The 18,591-nt window shown below is 48.6% G+C and overlaps 2 protein-coding genes across 6 annotated transcripts in view; one reads left to right on the top strand and one right to left on the bottom strand.

Moving 5' to 3' along the window:
- ZPBP2 (zona pellucida binding protein 2) overlaps nucleotides 1-6,169 on the bottom strand; it is a 274,873-nt gene extending 268,704 nt beyond the window's left edge. Inside the window, exons 1-2 of one of the 5 annotated variants that reach the window (XM_029572761.1) lie at nucleotides 6,008-6,147; nucleotides 3,945-4,075 (exon numbers count right to left, since the gene is read on the bottom strand). Coding sequence is in view for 4 of the 5 variants with exons in the window: in XM_029572762.1 (XP_029428622.1) it covers nucleotides 6,008-6,065 (58 nt within the window). In the remaining variant the exon portion in view is untranslated. Of the gene's footprint in view, nucleotides 1-3,944; nucleotides 4,076-6,007 lie in introns of all 5 variants that reach the window. The other 4 variants (XM_029572762.1, XM_029572759.1, XM_029572758.1 and 1 more) reach the window with 4 other exon arrangements.
- Nucleotides 6,170-6,197: 28 nt separating this feature from the next.
- IKZF3 (IKAROS family zinc finger 3) overlaps nucleotides 6,198-18,591 on the top strand; it is a 631,603-nt gene continuing 619,209 nt past the window's right edge. The window contains exon 1 of the mRNA XM_029572756.1: nucleotides 6,198-6,309. The gene's annotated coding sequence lies outside the window, so the exon portion shown is untranslated. The remainder of the gene's footprint in view (nucleotides 6,310-18,591) is intronic.

Genomic DNA, 18,591 nt, shown 5'->3' on the forward strand with positions numbered 1-18,591 from the left:
CACAGCCTGCAACCGCCAAAAAGGTGGCTGCTGGTTCCATCATTGCCCTGGAATTCAAACCAGACTCATCGACTTTCTGAGAAAGAAGAAAGCAAGAGCGAGCCACCAGGGAGCAGCAAGATGCTATCTGCAAATTCATTGCCACCGCCTCAAGGCCTGTTTTAGGATAGCCTCAATTCTCCTTCCTGCGCATCCTTCAATGCTGCTTCCCCTTCTACAGGGATAGTCGTCCACTTGGTGATGGCACACACTAGCGCATCCACTTACAGAAAGCGCAACTGCTCTCTTGCCGCCAAATCCAGGGGGTAAAGCTGTTCCAAGGCTTGTCCCCTTTAAAATTAGCTTCCAGGCGCCCCATTCTCAGACATGGAATCAGCTCCTAGCACTCCTAACATCTTCAGTGTCTGGGAGCTCAGAATCAGCAACGTTGTTCTACATGGTTCCAACTCCGGAGCAATTTCCCCATCCTCCAGGGAGTAAGGATCACCTTCATCATTCGTGCCATCTGGGTCCCTTTCAACATGACCCGCAGGTCTGGATGTACTCCAATGCTTACCCGCGGCACCAGGCATGTGGGGATCTGCAGTCTGCGATTCTGAACTCTTAGGTTTGTTCGGCTCTGCCGTCTGTGCCTGCAGTCCTTGAAAAAATTACACCGAAGGGTAGAAGGATCCATACCAAAACCAAGGGGCATCGGTCCTGAGTCCACCGAGTTGCTTTCCTCCTGCTGACTAACCAGTTAGGGAAGCCCCAAAACCAGGCGAAACCTCTGACAGATCCCCCTCTGGTCCCATTCCCACATCATGCTGGGTGCTGCGTCCGTCGGTGCTAGATGGCTTTGCCCCGTTTGCCTCACCTTGTTCACGGCTCCTCCCACTTACCTAGGAAAGATGGCTACCGCTGTGTCTACAAGCCGACCTCTCCAGCGTCCCTGGAATGGCTATGGTGCGGCCTCCCGCCATGCTCTTCCCAGGTACCTACTAGGGTACGCGTCGCCACCCACGTCTTTATTCCAACTTAGGCACGTTCCCCTTGCTGACATCACGCCATCTGGGTATATAACCTATTCTAATTTGCTAGCTCATTGAGTTAGCAAGGACTCAAATCCGTTCTTGTCTACGCTACTCTGCCGCTTCCGTGCTGCCGCTGGAAGCTCGCTTTCTGCCCTTCGGGGTAACTGCTAACCTGGGTACCCGCTCCTCGGGGGCTCTCTGCTTTATTTCAGGGCCTTACAGGGAACAGGTACTCGCTCCTCGAGGGCCTGCTCTCCCTGCCTTGGTGCCTGTACTATCTTCTTCAACCTGGTGGAATCGCATACCTACAGCAAACACCTAGTGAGTACTCTAACTCTCAGTCTATCTCATCCACAGTACTACCTTGCTGGGAAACCTGCTTCGGAGACCAATGGGGTGAGAAGGGCTCCCTCTGCCGAGAACCCCAAGACTGCTACTACCAGACTGCCTCGCTACTGCCACCTCTGGTGGCACTCCTCAAGCTGTATAATAAAGAACTAACTGTGTTTATGCGTTCTGAGTCTAGCCCAGTACTGTGGCTCCTCAGGGGGCTCCTCCCTGTTAGTGTGGTCATCTGCCACAGTACCCAAGGATCCACCCAAACACCGCTTAACCATAACACTGGGAATGGCCGGGCTCAGCAAAATCAGCTGGAGATAACTTTCCCTGAGCCTCCATGCAGTGCTGAGTTGGATGGAATGCCAGGCTGAGACTTCCAAATATGGCAAGCAGCACAAACGTTAAGGTACTTAGGCTTCTTTGCTACTGATGTCATGGATAAACACCCACTAGCAGCATGCTCCCAAAGGTGTCTGACAATTGTGCACCCAGCTGTGCATATGCACAAGCAAGCCTGGATACGGTGTCCAAAGACAAGCTCTGTCCAATAAGTGCAAACTATGGACACCCAAAATTTAGATGCCCAATATGCAGTCCAGGTAGGCATCCACCTGAGTGCACAAGCAGGAATTGTCAGACATTGATTCTCATATAGAAACATAGAAATGACGGCAGAAGAAGTCCAATCGGCCCATCCAGTCTGCCCAGCAAGCCTCACACCTCTTTTCTTCTCATACTTATCTGTTTCTCTTGGCTCCTAGTAACCCTTGGCTCTATTTCCCCTTCACGCCCACCATTAATGCAGAGAGCAGCGATGGAGCTGCATCCAAGTGAAATATCAAGCTTGATTAGTTAGGGGTAGTAACCGCCGCAATAAGCAAGCTACACCCATGCTCATCCGTTTCACCCAGACTATGTTATTCAGCCCTTGTTGGTTGTTTTTCTTCTCCCCTGCCATTGTAGCAGAGAGCTATGCTGGATATGCGTGAACTATTAGTTTTACTTCTCCCCTGCCGTTGGAGCAGAGAGCAACGCTGGATATGCTACTATGTTTAAATGTTACTCAAAAAGTTATACAATATGTTACTCAAAAAAGTTCTTTGTTATATGTAATTGCCCACAAGCAAGCTTTTCAACTGTTCTCTGTAAACCGATTTGATTTACATATTATGTAAGAAGATCGGTATATAAAAACCATAAATAAATAAATAAATAAATAAATAAGTACTAGTTTCTCTTCTCCCCTGCTGTTGAAGCAGAGAGCTATGTTGGATATGTATTGAAAGTGAAGTATGCATTGAAAGCCACATTATCTATCATCAAATATTGAATAAGCCTAATGATTGGTAGTACCTATAGCTTATGAACTGTTCGTTAATTTTACATACTCTTGCCCACCCCTGTTTTTTTTTTTTAAATATGGAGATGGCAGGCCTCCATCCTTCCGCTCCGTGAAGGTGGAACACCAACCACTGGCCACTGGCCAGTCTCTCTTTCTCAGCAGACTTGCGCATAGAAAACCATGCGAATGCCACCGCAGCCTACCATGCAGTGTCTGAGCAAAGCCTGAAAGCAGGGTGTAGCCAAAAGGCTGCTCAACCCACCAAGCTGCTACGACTCTCCAAGTTCCGTTGGAGGTAGGAATGGATGTCGGATTGGTGCACCCCCTGAAAAGTCTCTTTTTCACATACCAGTCACCTCTCCCCCTGAACAGTCTCTCACAAACCAGTTACCCACCTTGACCACTCTCTCTCACACACACCAGTCATCCCTCAACCAGTCTCTCTCTTTCACACATCAGTCACCTCCCCTCTGAAGTCTCTCACAAACCAGTCACCCACCTCGACCAGTTTCTCTCATCCACCAGTCATCCCTCGACCAGTCTCTCTTTCACACACACTAGTCACGTCCCTGGCCAGTCTCTCTCTTACACAAATAGACACACATATAAGTGGTGGGGGGTGGAAGGGAAATAGAACCAAAAGGTTACTAAGAGCCAAGTGTAACAGATAAGTATGAGGAAAAAAAAAGTGCGAAACTTGCTGGGCAGACTGAATGGGCCATTTGGTCTTCTTCTGCCGTCATTTCTATGTTTCTATGTCATCTGCCCCCCAACCAGACTCTTTTATCCTGGCCCCTCTCCTTGCCATCAATTTTCATTTCAGATTGGAGGATTAGTGCAGTTGCATAAGTAGCCTGTGAATAAGTAATCAAGCAATAACTCTGGAGTAAAAATCTATTGCAGCTGGTACCCTCCTCTCTAGCCTTCCACTGACTCTGAGTGCCTCTTAACCAGGCTGTGGGGGGGGGGGGGGGGGAGGGGGGGGGGGAAGAGCCAGAGCCACAAGCTTTTGTCCCTTCAGTGCTTCTGGCAAAATGGAGTCTGCTCAGCACCTTCTGCTCCCCACCTCTGGTTCAAGTGCTGCAATGCTATCTCTGCTTGCCTGTCTCTTTGGATCCTTGCCTCCCCTCAGCTCCTGGTCTATAAGCCGCCTCGCGGCTCTCTCATCACGGAAATGGTCTCCCCCACTAGTCATCTTCCCTCCCAAGAACCATCTCCATTCTTGTGTAAGAAGCATACATTTTACCTACATCGCTATTATGACGGCAGTAGAACTGTGCTTCAGGCTCTTATATTTGGGAAATTGGACTACTGTAATGCATTATTGTTGGGTCTTCCCTTCTCAACAATTCGTCCTTTGCAGCTTCTGCAGAATTCGGCTCTTGACCGGGAGTAAAAAACAAGACCACATTATGCCAGTACTTAGTGAACTTCATTGGCTCCCTGTTTTTTATAGCATACAGTTCAAATGTCTATCCATGATACATAAAGCTCTTTATGAAGACAAAATAGAATGGTTAAAGTCTGCCTTACATTTTCACACACCCCAACGGAACCTGCGTTCATCTGGTAAAGCTTTATTATCAATTCCTTCACCAAAACTTGCATGTCTCAATTTTGTCCGTGATAGAGCTCTGTCACTGGTGGTTCCAAAAATTTGGAACAGCTTACCTATGGAACTAAGATTGGAGTCTCAACCTAGTACATTTAAGAAAAATTTAAAAACTTGGTTGTTTGAGCAGGCCTTTACTAACTAAGAGTCTTTCTTCTCACCCTTGCCTCTGTTTCCCTTTTAATATTTTTTATTATTAGTACGAGATTGTATGACAACGGCAAAATTAGGTATATTATTTTAAATAGAGTGTTTTTTAACTGATTTTAAGATGTTTTTTTATTAATGTTTGTAATAATTTTTGTTTTAAAAAAAATGTACACCGATATAATTTTTTGAATACTAGTATATAAAAGTGAAATAAATAAATAAATAGTAGTGGCAGGCCATTAAAAATTCAAATTTCAGGCTATACTCGCAGCAGGGACCTGGTTGGTACCCTTCAGCATGTTTTCCCAGGCAGTGTAGGAATTGTGCCCTGCCGGAAGAGTTGCTCATCATTGTCCTGCACAGGCAGAGAAGCTTTTTGCCGGCAGAGTTTAACTTGCAGTGGGCCGCCACACACTTGCTGGTATACCATGAGGTCAGCTTTGCCGTGTGGATTAACCTATCTGAATGCTAAGAATGACATCAATCAATCTACAATACTTTATATTTCACTAAGATATAAATCAATCAATCTAGGTTGCTTTGTATTTCACAAAGACACAAATCAACCAATCTACAATGCTTTATATTTCAAACACAAATTAATCTGCAATGCTTTATATTTCACAAATTAAAAAAAGAACCCCAATTTATATAACATGTAACTAAATCCAATTAATATATGACCTGTTATATTAGGAATGTCTATATGAGACCAAGTGTACCTTCATACAATGCTAAAAATAATTTAGCTATCGTGTCTATGAGCCATTAATTTGGACTTCAAAAATCATTAGGTACCTGGATCTCATGTAACTCTGTATTGCTTAATGTCCACTTCCACTTTCACATATTGAAAAAGTTGATATTGCATCAAATCTGGCCAAAGTGATAAAGTATTTTATGCACTTATCTTGTGCTGGTCTGTGATGAATCTTGTACAGCCTGGTCAATCTTGTGCAGCTGTACAAGATTCATCACAGACCAGCACAAGATAAGTGCATAAAAGGCTTTATCACTTTGGCCAGATTTGATGCAATATCAACTTTTTCAATATGTGGAAGTGGACATTAAGCAATACAGAGTTACATGAGATCCAGGTACCTAATGATTTTTGAAGTCCAAATTAATGGCTCATAGACACGATAGCTAAATTATTTTTAGCATTGTATGAAGGTACACTTGGTTTCATATAGACATTCCTAACATAACAGGTCATATATTAATTATATTTCACAAAGGCATCAATCAATATACAATGCTTTGTATCTCACATTGTCATCACTGATTTTCTTTAACATTAATGTATCTGATACTGTGATGTTCAATTCTAACGGGATTTTTCAACTATTTCAGAATTTAAATGTTTTATCTCATTGACTTTTTTTTTTTAATTACAATCCAATGCTGCCTTAATGATGCCTACAGCTAACTTTTTAAAATCAATATAAAGTTTGATCGCTTAAAAAAAACAACAACCAATATCCGTTCGGAATGAAAGTAAAAGACAATAAAATAAAAAAGACAGCAAAAAGGCCAGGTCCCTTCTCTCACCTCCGGAGACTAGCGCCGTCACCAGGAGGATGAGGCCCGGCCCACACGGAGGCCGCATAAGGACAGTGGGCTAAGGAGGGAGAGAGGGAAGAAAAACAGCCGGGCCCGGCCGCTACCCGCAACGGCTCAGGCGCGCGCCAAGTGCACGAAGGGGGAGACGAGCCAAATTACGGGGCGCGAGACAGGAAGGTGGGGGGTTGCTGTGCTGCTGCGCGATTTGCCCTCACGTGACAATATTACTCTTCCCGCCGTTTTCTTCAGGCGCGGTTGGCTCGTAGGCGATGTCTCTCGGCACCGCAGGGGTAAAACTCTGGTTTTATCTATTTATTCGTTTACTTGTTTATTGTCTCACGTCTTCTTTGCCACGGATGCTTTCTTTTCTCCCTACACTCCCCTTCTGTGTTCCTGCTGCTTTCCCTAGTGGCATGAAATGGAAGCCTGAGACCTGTGCCCAGACTGAATTGGGGCTGTTATTATGGTTATTATTAAGGTTGTCCTGAATTTCAGTGTAAGTCATTATATAATCAGTTAGTGTTTAAATTCACAATATTGTGTGTGGTGGAGGAGGGATGTGTTTAAATATGAACAGGGAGCATATAATCATTGGTATAACTGCAGTATGGGATTTTTTAAAACAGTAATATTCAAGTTTTCTGTTTCAACAAATGAAGGTTTCTACAATCTGCTTGTGCTGTCCTACACTTGTCAAATGATTTTTAAAGCATTGCCAAGGTACAATTCATGACTTTTTACTGAACATTTTGTTGCGGTTCTGGCCGCGAGTGCCGCGACCAGACCCTTACCTCCGTGTTTCTGGACCTGTTCCCGCTTTCACTGGCCTAATTCCTGTCCTGTTCGGCGGCATCCCGGCGAGGGCTGCGCCGCCGGGAAGCCCTCCATGGATGCCCTGTTTCTAGGTGCGCGTGCGTGCCACTTGGGCGCTTTTCTAGGCCCTTCCCGCCAGTGGTGACTCCGCCCAATTCCTGACGTCAGACGCCGCGGCCTTGATAAGCCGGCCGCGGCCACCCAGTCTTTGCCTTGCAACGGGCTTACCTACCGGATCCCTGTTGCACTGTGCCCCGGAGCGTCCTGCTTTGCTAATTGCTCCGTTCCTGCTTGCCTGCTACAGTATCTGCTTGGTTCCTGCCTGCCTGCTACAGTACCTGCCTGGTTCCTGTTTACCTGCTACAGTTCCTGCCTGGTTCCAGTACCCAAGTTTTGCTACAGTTCCTGCCTGGTTCCAGAAACCGTGCCCCGTTACAGTACTGACCTACTGTCCTAGTCTGGTTCCAGTTCCCAGTCCTGGTCCACTACCGCCTAAGTCCCAGCGGCTGGGCCCCTACGGGCTCCTCCCGGGGGAGCTTCGGCTTCCAAGGGTGAAGCCACCTAAGTCCCAGTGGTTGGGCTCCTACGGGCTCCTCCCGGGGGAGTACCAGCTTCCAGGGTGAAGAGCACCTCTACGTCCAGCCTGAACATCTGCCTCCCGGCCTGTGGTATACTAGAGACTTTTGAATACCTTTCCCAGTCTCCTGCAGGTCGGCCCAAGGGTCCACTAAACTGACATTCCCTAACAGATTGCAAGGCCATGGACTCGGCGGATGTGTCCGCTCTCTCGGACCTGCCCGGGATGGCCCGGCAGATGCTACAGCACCAGAGCTGCATTGATACACTGGCAGCCACGGTGGAATGGCTATCCTCGCGCCTGGAGTCCCTGCCTCCTCCTGGCAGGGTCCCTGAGGGAAACAGCTCTTCTGTGACTCAGCTACCGGCACCCTCCCGCTACGCTGGAGATTTAAGGACCTGTTGCAGCTTCTTGAACCAATGTTTTGTACGGTTCTCTCTGCTACCTCGGCAGTTCCCCTCGGATGCGGTGAAAGTGGCGTACATCCTGTCCCTGCTTGATGGGAAAGCCTTAATATGGGCTTCTCCCCTTTGGGAAAACAATGATCCTTCGCTAACTAACTTACAACTGTTCATCTCGAACTTTCGTCAGGCCTTTGATGAGCCCGCCCGAGTAGCCACGGCTACGTCTGATCTGATGCAACTCCGACAGGGGGCGCGTTCCTTGGCAGATTATGCTATGGAGTTTCGGACTTTGGCAGGATGGTAGTCCTAAGGCCATCTTCTTGGAAGGTCTGTCCGGACGCATAATGGATGAGATTGCCGCTCGAGATCTGCTGGAGGACCTCAACGCCTTGATTGAGATGGCTGCTCGCATTGACCGCCGCCTACAACAACGGGCCAAGGAGCAGCGCTCCTCTCACCATAGTCCTGCCCGTGGGCCAGCGAGACCTGTATCCTCTCCCAAGATTTCTCGTCCAGATGCTCCCACCTGCGAACTTATGCAGCTGGGAAGGGCCCCGCTTTCTGCTGAAGAAAGGCAACGTCGCCGTTCGTTGAAGTTGTGTTTATATTGTGGTCAGAAGGGCCACTTCTTGGCACGCTGCCAGGAGCGTGCAGAAAACGCCAAAGAAAATAGGATAAAACATAAGCATTGTCAAGCTAAGTGTAAAACATTGATAAGACAGGCGAAGAGAGAATTTGAAATGAAATTGGCCATAGAGGCAAAAACTCATAATAAAAACTTTTAAAAATATATCCAAAGCAAGAAACCTGTGAGGGAGTCGGTTGGACCATTAAATGACAGAGGGGTTAAAGGGGTTCTTAGGGAAGATAAGGCCATTGCAGAAAGACTAAATGAATTCTTTGCCTCCGTGTTTACAAATGAGGATGTTGGGGAGATACCAGTTCCGGAAATGGTTTTCAGGGGTGATGAGTCAGACGAACTGAACGAAATCACTGTGAACCTGGAAGATGTAGTAGGCCAGATTGACAAACTAAAGAGTAGCAAATCACCTGGACCGGATGGTATGCATCCTAGGGTTCTGAAGGAACTAAAAAATGAAATTTGTGATCTATTAGTTAAAATTTGTAACCTATCATTAAAATCATCCATTGTACCTGAAGACTGGAGGGTGGCCAATGTAACCCCAATATTTAAAAAAGGCTCCAGGGGCGATCCAGGTAACTATAGACCAGTGAGCCTGACTTCAGTGCCGGGAAAAATAGTGGAAACTATTCTCAAGAACAAAATTGTAAAGCATATACAAAGACATGATTTAATGGAACATAGTAAACATGGATTTACCCAAGGGAAGTCTTGCCTAACAAATCTGCTACATTTTTTTGAAGGGGTTAATAAACATGTGGATAAAGGTGAACCGGTAGATGTAGTGTATTTGGATTTTCAGAAGGCATTTGACAAAGTCCCTCATGAGAGGCTTCTACGTAAACTAAAAAGTCATGGGATAGGAGGAGATGTCCTTTCGTGGATTACAAGCTGGTTAAAAGACAGGAAACAGAGAGTAGGATTAAGTGGTCAATTTTCTCAGTGGAAAAGTGTAAACAGTGGAGTGCCTCAGGGATCTGTACTTGGACCGGTGCTTTTCAATATATATATAAATGATCTGGAAAGGAATACGACGAGTGAGGTTATCAAATTTGCAGATGATACAAAATTATTTAGAGTAGTTAAATCACAAGCAGACTGTGATACATTGCAGGAGGACCTTGCAAGACTTGAAGATTGGGCATCCAAATGGCAGATGAAATTTAATGTGGACAAGTGCAAGGTGTTGCATATAGGGAAAAATAACCGTTGCTGTAGTTACACGATGTTAGGTTCCATATTAGGAGCTACCACCCAGGAAAAAGATCTAGGCATCATAGTGGATAATACTTTAAAATCGTCAGCTCAGTGTGCTGCAGCAGTCAAAAAAGCAAATAGAATGTTAGGAATTATTAGGAAGGGAATGGTTAATAGAACGGAAAATGTCATAATGCCTCTATATCGCTCCATGGTGAGACCACACCTTGAATACTGTGTACAATTCTGGTCGCCGCATCTCAAAAAAGATATAGTTGCGATGGAGAAGGTACAGAGAAGGGCAACCAAAATGATAAAGGGGATGGAACAGCTTCCCTATGAGGATAGGCTGAAGAGATTAGGGCTGTTCAGCTTGGAGAAGAGACGGCTGAGGGGGATATGATAGAGGTCTTTAAGATCATGAGAGGTCTTGAACAAGTAGATGTGACTCGGTTATTTTCACTTTCGAATAATAGAAGGACTAGGGGGCATTCCATGAAGTTAGCAAGTAGCACATTTAAGACTAATCGGAGAAAATTCTTTTTCACTCAACGCACAATAAAGCTCTGGAATTTGTTGCCAGAGGATGTGGTTAGTGCAGTTAGTGTAGCTGGGTTCAAAAAAGGTTTGGATAAGTTCTTGGAGGAGAAGTCCATTAATGGCTATTAATCAATTTTACTTAGGGAATAGCCACTGCTATTAATTGCATCAGTAGCATGGGATCTTCTTAGTGTTTGGGTAATTGCCAGGTTCTTGTGGCCTGGTTTTGGCCTCTGTTGGAAACAGGATGCTGGGCTTGATGGACCCTTGGTCTGACCCAGCATGGCAATTTCTTATGTTCTTAGGTCCGGAGGAGCTCCTCCTAGGCTGTGCTACAGCTCCTCAATGTACCGTCCCTGTTACCCTGGAATATCCTGGAGGATCGTTTGAGACGATGGCGTTCCTAGACTCGGGAGCTGGAGGTAATTTCATCCTGCAGAACTTAGTCTCTCAGTTGCGCATCCCTACGCAAAGACGGGAGGTCGCGTTACGAATTACCTCTATCCAAGGGACGCTCCTTCCAGGACCTGTCCTGATGTCCACGGCACCTGTTACTGTCCGCACAGGGGCGATCCATTCGGAGGAGATAGCCTTCCTAGTCTTGGATAAGGCTGTCCACCCTGTGGTGCTAGGGTTGCCGTGGTTACAGAAGCACTCCCCCATGATTCAGTGGGATACATTACAGATTATCAAGTGGAGTCCTTTCTGCTTAGCTAATTGTATGAAAGTGCCTAAGATGCCCGCACTTCCGTTGATGCACTCTGCCTTAGGTCCTCCTGCACCTTATGAGGGCTTTACGGAAGTATTTTCCAAGACCAAGGCAGAGATCCTTCCGCAGCACCGTCCGTATGACTGCGCTATAGACTTGTTACCTGGTACTATGCCTCCCCGAGGAAGGGTGTATCCCTTATCCTTACCTGAGACCCGGGCCTTGTCCAAGTACATTTCAGAGAATTTGGCCAAGGGGTTTATTCGCCTGTCCAAATCGCCTACAGGGGCAGGCTTCTTTTATGTCAGCAAGAAGGACGGCTCGCTGAGACCGTGCATAGACTATCGAGGCCTAAATTCCATTACTAAGCGAGACTGTTACCCATTCCCATTAATCCCGGAGCTCCTCGATCGGCTCCAGGGAGTGAAGATTTTCACAAAGTTGGACTTACGAGGAGCGTACAACTTAGTCAGAATCCGTCCCGGAGATGAGTGGAAAACCGCGTTTAATACCAGAGATGAGCATTACGAATATCTTGTGATGCCTTTTGGCTTATGTAATGCCCCGGCAGTATTCCAGCACCTTATGAATGAGGTGTTGCGGGACCTTCAGAACACCTGCGTAATTGTTTACCTCGATGATGTGTTAATCTACTCCCAGGACCTGCCTTCACATCGTCAGCATGTCCGCCAAGTGCTCCAAATACTTAGGGAGCATGGTCTGTACGCAAAACTGGAAAAATGCAGCTTTGAGAAGAAGTCCCTGCCGTTCCTGGGCTACATAGTCTCTGCAACAGGTTTTCAAATGGATCCTGAGAAAGTGGCGGCAATTAAAAATTGGCCCCGGCCTAAGGGCCTTAAAGCGTTGCAACGCTTCCTCGGTTTTTCCAATTTCTACCGTCACTTTATTCCTAACTACTCTCGTATTGTGGCCCCGTTGACTGCCCTCACCCAAAAGGGGGCCAACGTGGTGGATTGGCCTGTTCCCGCCCTCCAAGCCTTCGAGGCCCTTAAGGAAGCCTTCTTGTTAGACACCTGCCTTCGTCATCCGGATCCCAGCCAGCCCTTTGTGGTGGAAGTGGATGCCTCCAACGTAGCTGTGGGGGCCGTGCTGAGCCAGTACTCAGATTCTGGACAATTGCTACCCTGTTCATATTTCTCGAAGAAATTCTCTCCGGCAGAGAGCAACTACTGTGTTGGAGATAAAGAGTTGCTAGCCGTGAAACTTGCCCTGGAGGAATGGAGACAGTGTTTGGAAGGAGCCAACCATCCGGTTACGATTTACACCGATCACAAAAACCTAGCATTCTTGAAGCAAGCCCAATGCCTGAACCCAAGACAAGCCCGGTGGTCGCTGTTTTTTGACCGGTTCGACTTTACCTTACGCTATCGACCCGGCTCTAAGAATGTTCGAGCCGATGCGCTCTCGCGCTCTTCTGAGGTCGAAGACACCCTGACACGCCTCAGTTTATTTTGGATCCTGTGAAGGTCAGTCTAGCAACAATCTTGGTGTCCTCCGAAGGGAAGACTGTCATTACACGTCGCTCCCGGAGAGCAGTTCTCACTTGGGCCCATGACTCCCTCACGGGGGGCCATGCTGTCTGTAAAGGTACCTTAGACTTGTTGAACAGATTCTGCTGGTGGCCGACGATGAGACAGGATGCCCAAGCTTTTGTGAGCTCGTGCCCAACCTGCGCCGTGCAGAAGCCGCTCATCGGGAAGCCCAGAGGCCTGATGCAACCATTGCCCATCCTGGTGGAGCCTTGGACACACATCTCCACCGACTTCATTGTGGATCTTCCCGTCTCAGCAGGTAATTCTGGCATTTGGGTAACCGTAGACCGATTCTCCAAGATGGCGCACTTTGTCCCCTGCCAAAGTTGCCCTCTGCACCTGACCTAGCTAACCTTTGCGCCCAGCATATCTTCAGACTTCACGGCCTCCCACAGGATATAGTCTCCGACCGAGGACCACAGTTTACTGCTTGTTATTGGAAGGCACTTTGCAAACGCTTCAATGTGCAACTTAGTCTTTCGTCTGCGTTCCATCCTCAAAGTAATGGGCAAACGGAATGAACTAACCGAACCCTGAAGACTTTTCTCCATTCATTCGTGAACGAACGCCAAGATAATTGGGCCAAGCTACTCCCATGGGCGGAGTTCTCGTACAATTATCACACGAATGCTGCTACTGGAAGTTCGCCTTTCCTGGTCGTCTATGGGAAGCAACTTCGACCGCCCTTGCCTTCACCTGAACCTAGTGCACTCCCAGCAGTGCAACTTTCAGCCCGCCAGCTTCTTTCCTTGTGGACGTCTATCCAGGGAAAGATCCGTAAAGCCGCCCATTCCGCCAAGAAATGGGCGGATAGGCATCGTCAGCCAGCACCTATCTTCCTCCCAGGAGACCGTGTCTGGCTAAGTACCAAAAATCTTCAGCTACGTATTCTGTCTCGAAGACTAGGTCCAAGATTCTGTGGGCCTTTTCGAGTCGCCGAACGAGTGGGAGCAGCTCGTACCGACTACGCCTACCCTCCTCCATGCGCATAGAAACGTGTTCCATGTGTCATTGCTGAAGCCTCTTGTTTTATCCAGGTACCACTCCTGGGCTCCTGAACCTTCGGACCCTTCAGTACCGGACGAGGTTACGTATCAAGTACGTGAGGTCTTGGATGTCCAGTTTCACTAACGCCGATGGGAGTACCTGCTTGCCTGGGAGGGTTGCGGACCCGAGGATAATTCTTGGGAACTGGCCCGTAACATCCTTGACAAGGACTTATTATGGCAGTTCCATCTGGACCACCCGAGTAAACCCGGACCGGCTAAGAGGGGGCGTAAGAGGGGAGGTACTGTTGCGGTTCTGGCTGCGAGCACCGCGACCAGACCCTTACCTCCGTGTTTCTGGACCTGTTCCCGCTTTCACTGGCCTAGTTCCTTGTCCTGTTCGGCGGTGTCCCGGTGAGGGCCGTGCCGCTGGGAAGCCCTCCATGGACGCCCTGTCTCTAGGCGCGCGCGCGTACCACTTGGGCGCTTTTCTAGGCCGTTTCCCGCCAGTGGTGACTCAGCCCAATCACTGACGTCAGACGCCGCGGCCTTGATAAGCCAGCCGAGGCCACCCAGTCTTTGCCTTGCAACGGGCTTACCTACCAGATCCCTGTTGCGCTGTGCCCCGGAGTGTCCTGCTTTGCTAATCGCTCCGTTCCTGCTTGCCTGCTACAGTACCTGCTTGGTTCCTGCATGCCTGCTACAGTACCTGCTTGGTTCTTGCTTGCCTGCTACAGTACCTGCTTGGTTCCTGCCTGCCTGCTACAGTACCTGCCTGGTTCCTGTTTACCTGCAACAGTTCCTGCCTGGTTCCAGTACCCGAGTCTTGCTACAGTTCCTGCCTGGTTCCAGTACCCGAGTTTTGCTACAGTTCCTGCCTGGTTCCAGAACCCATGCCCCGTTACAGTACTGACCTACTGTCCTAGTCTGGTTCCAGTTCCCAGTCCTGGTCCACTACCGCCTAAATCCCAGAGGCCGAACCCCTACGGGCTCCTACTGGGGGGGCTTCGGCTTCCAAGGGTGAAGCCGAAGCCCCCCCCGGGAGGAGCCCGTAGGGGCCCGGCCTTCGCCGCCGCTATCGCTTGTCCTCGCAGCCGGACCCCGACCGCCTCTTTGCCGCTAAGGACCGCCGACACAAGGGACCCCCCTGAGGCCCGCAGAGACCGCCGAAGCACGCCGAGAACAAGGATCCTTCGGAGGCCCGCCCCGTGGTCCACCTCCATCAGCGATGTCAGCGGCTGAGCAGGGTAGGCCTTTACATCCCCTACCTGCTCTTTCGGCTTCCTCTTTCGCCTTCGCCGCCACCATCGCTTGTCCTTACGGCCGGACCCCAACCGCCTCTTCGCCGCTGAGGACCGCCAACACGAGGGACCCCCCTGAGGCCCGCAGAGACTGCCGAGGCACGCTGAGAACAAGGATCCTTCGGGAACTCCTGCACCAAGGATACACTTCTCAGGGTAGATCCGGTAGTGGCTCGAGCGTGGGGTATGCCGAAAATCAGCACTGTGTTATGGTTGAGCGGTGTTTGGGTGGATCCTTGGGTACTGTAGCAGATGACCACGCCCACAGGGAGGAGTCCTGTGAGGAGCCACAGTACAGGGCTAGACTCAGAACGCACAAACACAGTTAGTGAGGCAGTCTGGTAGTGAGGCAGTCTGGTAGTAGCAGTCTCAGGGACCTCATGGTCTCCGAAGCAGGTTTCCTAGCAAGGTAGTACTGTGGATGAGATAGACTGAGAATTAGAGTACTCACTAGTTGTTTGCTGTAGGTATGCAATTCCACCAGGTTGAAGAAGATAGTGCAGGCACCGAGGCAGGGAGAGCAGGCCCTTGAGGAGCGAGATCCTGTTCCCTGTAAGGCACCTGAAATAAAGCAGAGGGCCCCTGAGGAGCGGGTACCCAGGTTAGCAGTTACCCCAAAGGGCAGAGAGAGAGCTTCCAGCGGCAGCAAGGAAGCGGCAGAGTAGCGTAGACAGGAATGGATTTGAGTCCTTGCTAACTCAACGAGCTAGCAAATTAGAATAGGTTATATACCCGGATAGCGTGACGACAGCAAGGGGTTGGAATAAAGATGTGGGTGGCGCGCACACCCTAGTAAGTACCTGGGAGGAGCATGGTGGGAGGCTGCACCATAGCCGTTCCGGGGACGCCGGAGAGGTCGGCTTGTAGACGCGGCGGTAGCCATCTTTCCTAGGTAAGCGGGAGGAGCTGTGAACAAGGTGAGGCAAACGGGGCAAAGCCGTCTAGCACCGACAGATGCAACACTTCTCAACCAGTGTGTCGCGACACACCAGTGTGTCGCCAAACACCGGCAGGTGTGTCGCATCTCCCAGTGTCCTACTGCCCTGTTGTACTTTCCTTCTCCCTTTTTCCAGCCCCCGCGGGCCAATTGGAAGCCTCCTTTCTTCCTATCCCCACTGCCCAGTGGGAAGCCTCCTTCATTCTGCCTGCCCCCGCTTAGGCCAATCGGAAGCCTCTTCCCTTCTACCTGCCAGTGGGAGTAGGAAGAAGGGAGGAAGCCTTTGATTGGCCAGTGAGGCAGGCATTGCATAGCCCGGGTGTGGGGTGGGAGGAATGGCAATGTCGAACCCTGACGAAGCAAGGCTGCCACGGGATCCCATTCCCGTGGCGGTGAATAGGAAAACCCGACCTCGACCAAGCAAGGCCTCCATGGGAGTCCATCCCTGTGGCGGCGAAGAGGAAAACCCGACCCCAATGAAGCAAGGGCGCATGGGAGCCCATCCCCGTGGCGGTGAAGAGGAAACCCAACCCCGACCGAGGCCACCACAGGAGCCCATCCCCGTGGCGGTGAAAAAAGCAACTTTGCTTACCGTAAACAGTGTTTTCCGTAGATAGCAGGGAATTTAGCCATGCATAGTGGGTGGCGTCGTCCATGACATCACGGAGGCAGAGCTTTCTCTCTAAGCTCGAAGAGCTTTGAAGTGCGCAAGAGCACGACTTCCCGCGCTCCTCGAGCCTACCTCAGTTGGTTTTCCAAGCTAATGCTGATGTAGGTGTCGTAAGAAATAACGGCTGTCCAGGGAGGTGGGAGGGAATGCATGGCTAAATTTCCTGCTATCTACGGAAAACTCCGTTTACAGTAAGCAAACTTGCTTTTTTCTGTCGATAAGCAGGGCATTTAGCCATGCATAGTGGGAGTCCCAAGCTTATAGGTTGCAGATATGAAATTATCAAAATGTAGTAATGGTTAAAAACAAACATACTGTTTAATAAATACAACTTTTTTTTTTTTTTGCAACCTAAAGAAAGTGGACAGCCATTATGATTTTGAAAAAGTCTGTAAAACTGCAGAACCTAACAAAGAATCTGCTGCCGACTGCTGGTCTAAACAATAGTGGGAAGTAAATGTATGTATGGAAGACCAGGTCACTGCTTTGCAGATGTCTTGAATTGGTACCTCTTGGATATGCGCAATAGAAGCCGCAGTTGCTTTGATTTGATGGGCAAGAGGTGTGGCTTTTGTAGAATAACAGTATTGGATACAAGCTGTCAGCCAGTTAGAAAGAGTTTGCTTCGAAACTGGTTGACCTGGATTGTTTGGGTTGAAGGAAACAAACAATTGCGATGAATGCCTGATTGTTTCAGTAGTATTTTTGTAATAAGCTAAGGCTCTCTTACAATCGAGGGTATTGTATTTGAAGTAATTTTTGTTGATCGTTAGAATGTGTTTTCGGGCAAAAAACGGGTAAGGAGATTGTCTCATTCAAGTGAAAAGCCGAAACCACCTTTGGTAGAAAAGAAGGATGAGTTCGCAAGACTACTTTATCGTGATGAAACTGAAGATATGGAAAATTAATTACAAGCGCTTGGAGTTCACTTACTCTTCTCGCACAAGTGACTGCTACCAGGAAAAGAACTTTCCATGTTAGAAGTTTGAGTGAAGAAGTTGACATGGGCTCAAATGGTGGATTCATCAATGCTTCCAGGGCAACATTAATGTCCCAAGGCACTATTGGTTTTTTAATTGGCGGGTGAAGATGTAATAAACCTTTAATAAACCTGAATATCTAAGGATGAGAGGATATGGAACCATTCACTATTCCGACAATCTCAAGAAAGGCAGACCTAAAATTTAAAATGAAGCAGTCACCGTACTATACGCTTCCTCAGCTGCTGCATACATCCATCGTCGTGGAATCAGCGATGCACCGAGCAAAGAAAACAAGACTACACTCGGCGACTCCTCCTGGGAAAGATCATCATTACCTGGACAGATTTGCCAAAAGATCATGTCAAGCGTCAATGCTATCGGCAAGATTACAACAACACTAATTTTACATACTACAGTATTTGTTCGAATGTTTGCAGATGCTAAAGGGACTACTGCCTTCCACTGACCCAGTAACCTCCATTCCGCAACTGATACAGGACATGGAGGAAGGGATTCGTCACCTCCTGCGCACAGTCTATGAGGCATTTGAAACTTCCTCACGAGCTTCAGCAATTGCTGCTCGCCGAATGGCTTGGGTCCAAGCCAGTGCAATTAGAGAGGACGTGCATGATAAGCTGGCTAACTTGCCTTGCAGAGGTGATAACCTCTTTGGAAGCTGTTTCCAAGAAACAGTGGCTCAATTAAAGGAGCAATCTGTAGCCGTGCACTCCCTCATGAATCCACCATCCTATTCCACTTTCTCGCGGCGCTACTTTGCACCATCTCGCAGACAACCAAACGGTTGTCTGCGAGATGGCTCTATATGTAGCGTACGGGCAGTACGCCGAGCGTACTGCCCGTACGCTACATATAGAGCACCTACATACCAACCACCACAGAGAGCACAGCAGCAACAGTCTCAGAATCGAAGAGAGCGCCCTAGAGCGCAACGACCCCAAGGTCAACAACCTCTGGCTACCTCCAAGGCGCCTCCGACTTTTTAAGAATAATAAAGTCACAGCGGGAAGGATAACATCCCACATCGAAGCGTGGAAGAACATCACCAACGATCGTTGGGCACTGGAGATTGTTCAACAGGGTTACCAGCTTCAATTCGTAACTACACCCCCGCTTCCTCATCCATCAACCAGGGGACTCCTGTCAAACCAGAGTCAGCTGGGAGAAGAGATAACATCGCTGCTACGTAGCAAGCAATCCGCATCCTCTTTCTCTCATCCCGGAATATGGGATTTTACTCA

Source organism: Rhinatrema bivittatum, chromosome 12 (genome assembly GCF_901001135.1).
Source record: "Rhinatrema bivittatum chromosome 12, aRhiBiv1.1, whole genome shotgun sequence".
Taxonomy (NCBI): domain Eukaryota; kingdom Metazoa; phylum Chordata; class Amphibia; order Gymnophiona; family Rhinatrematidae; genus Rhinatrema; species Rhinatrema bivittatum.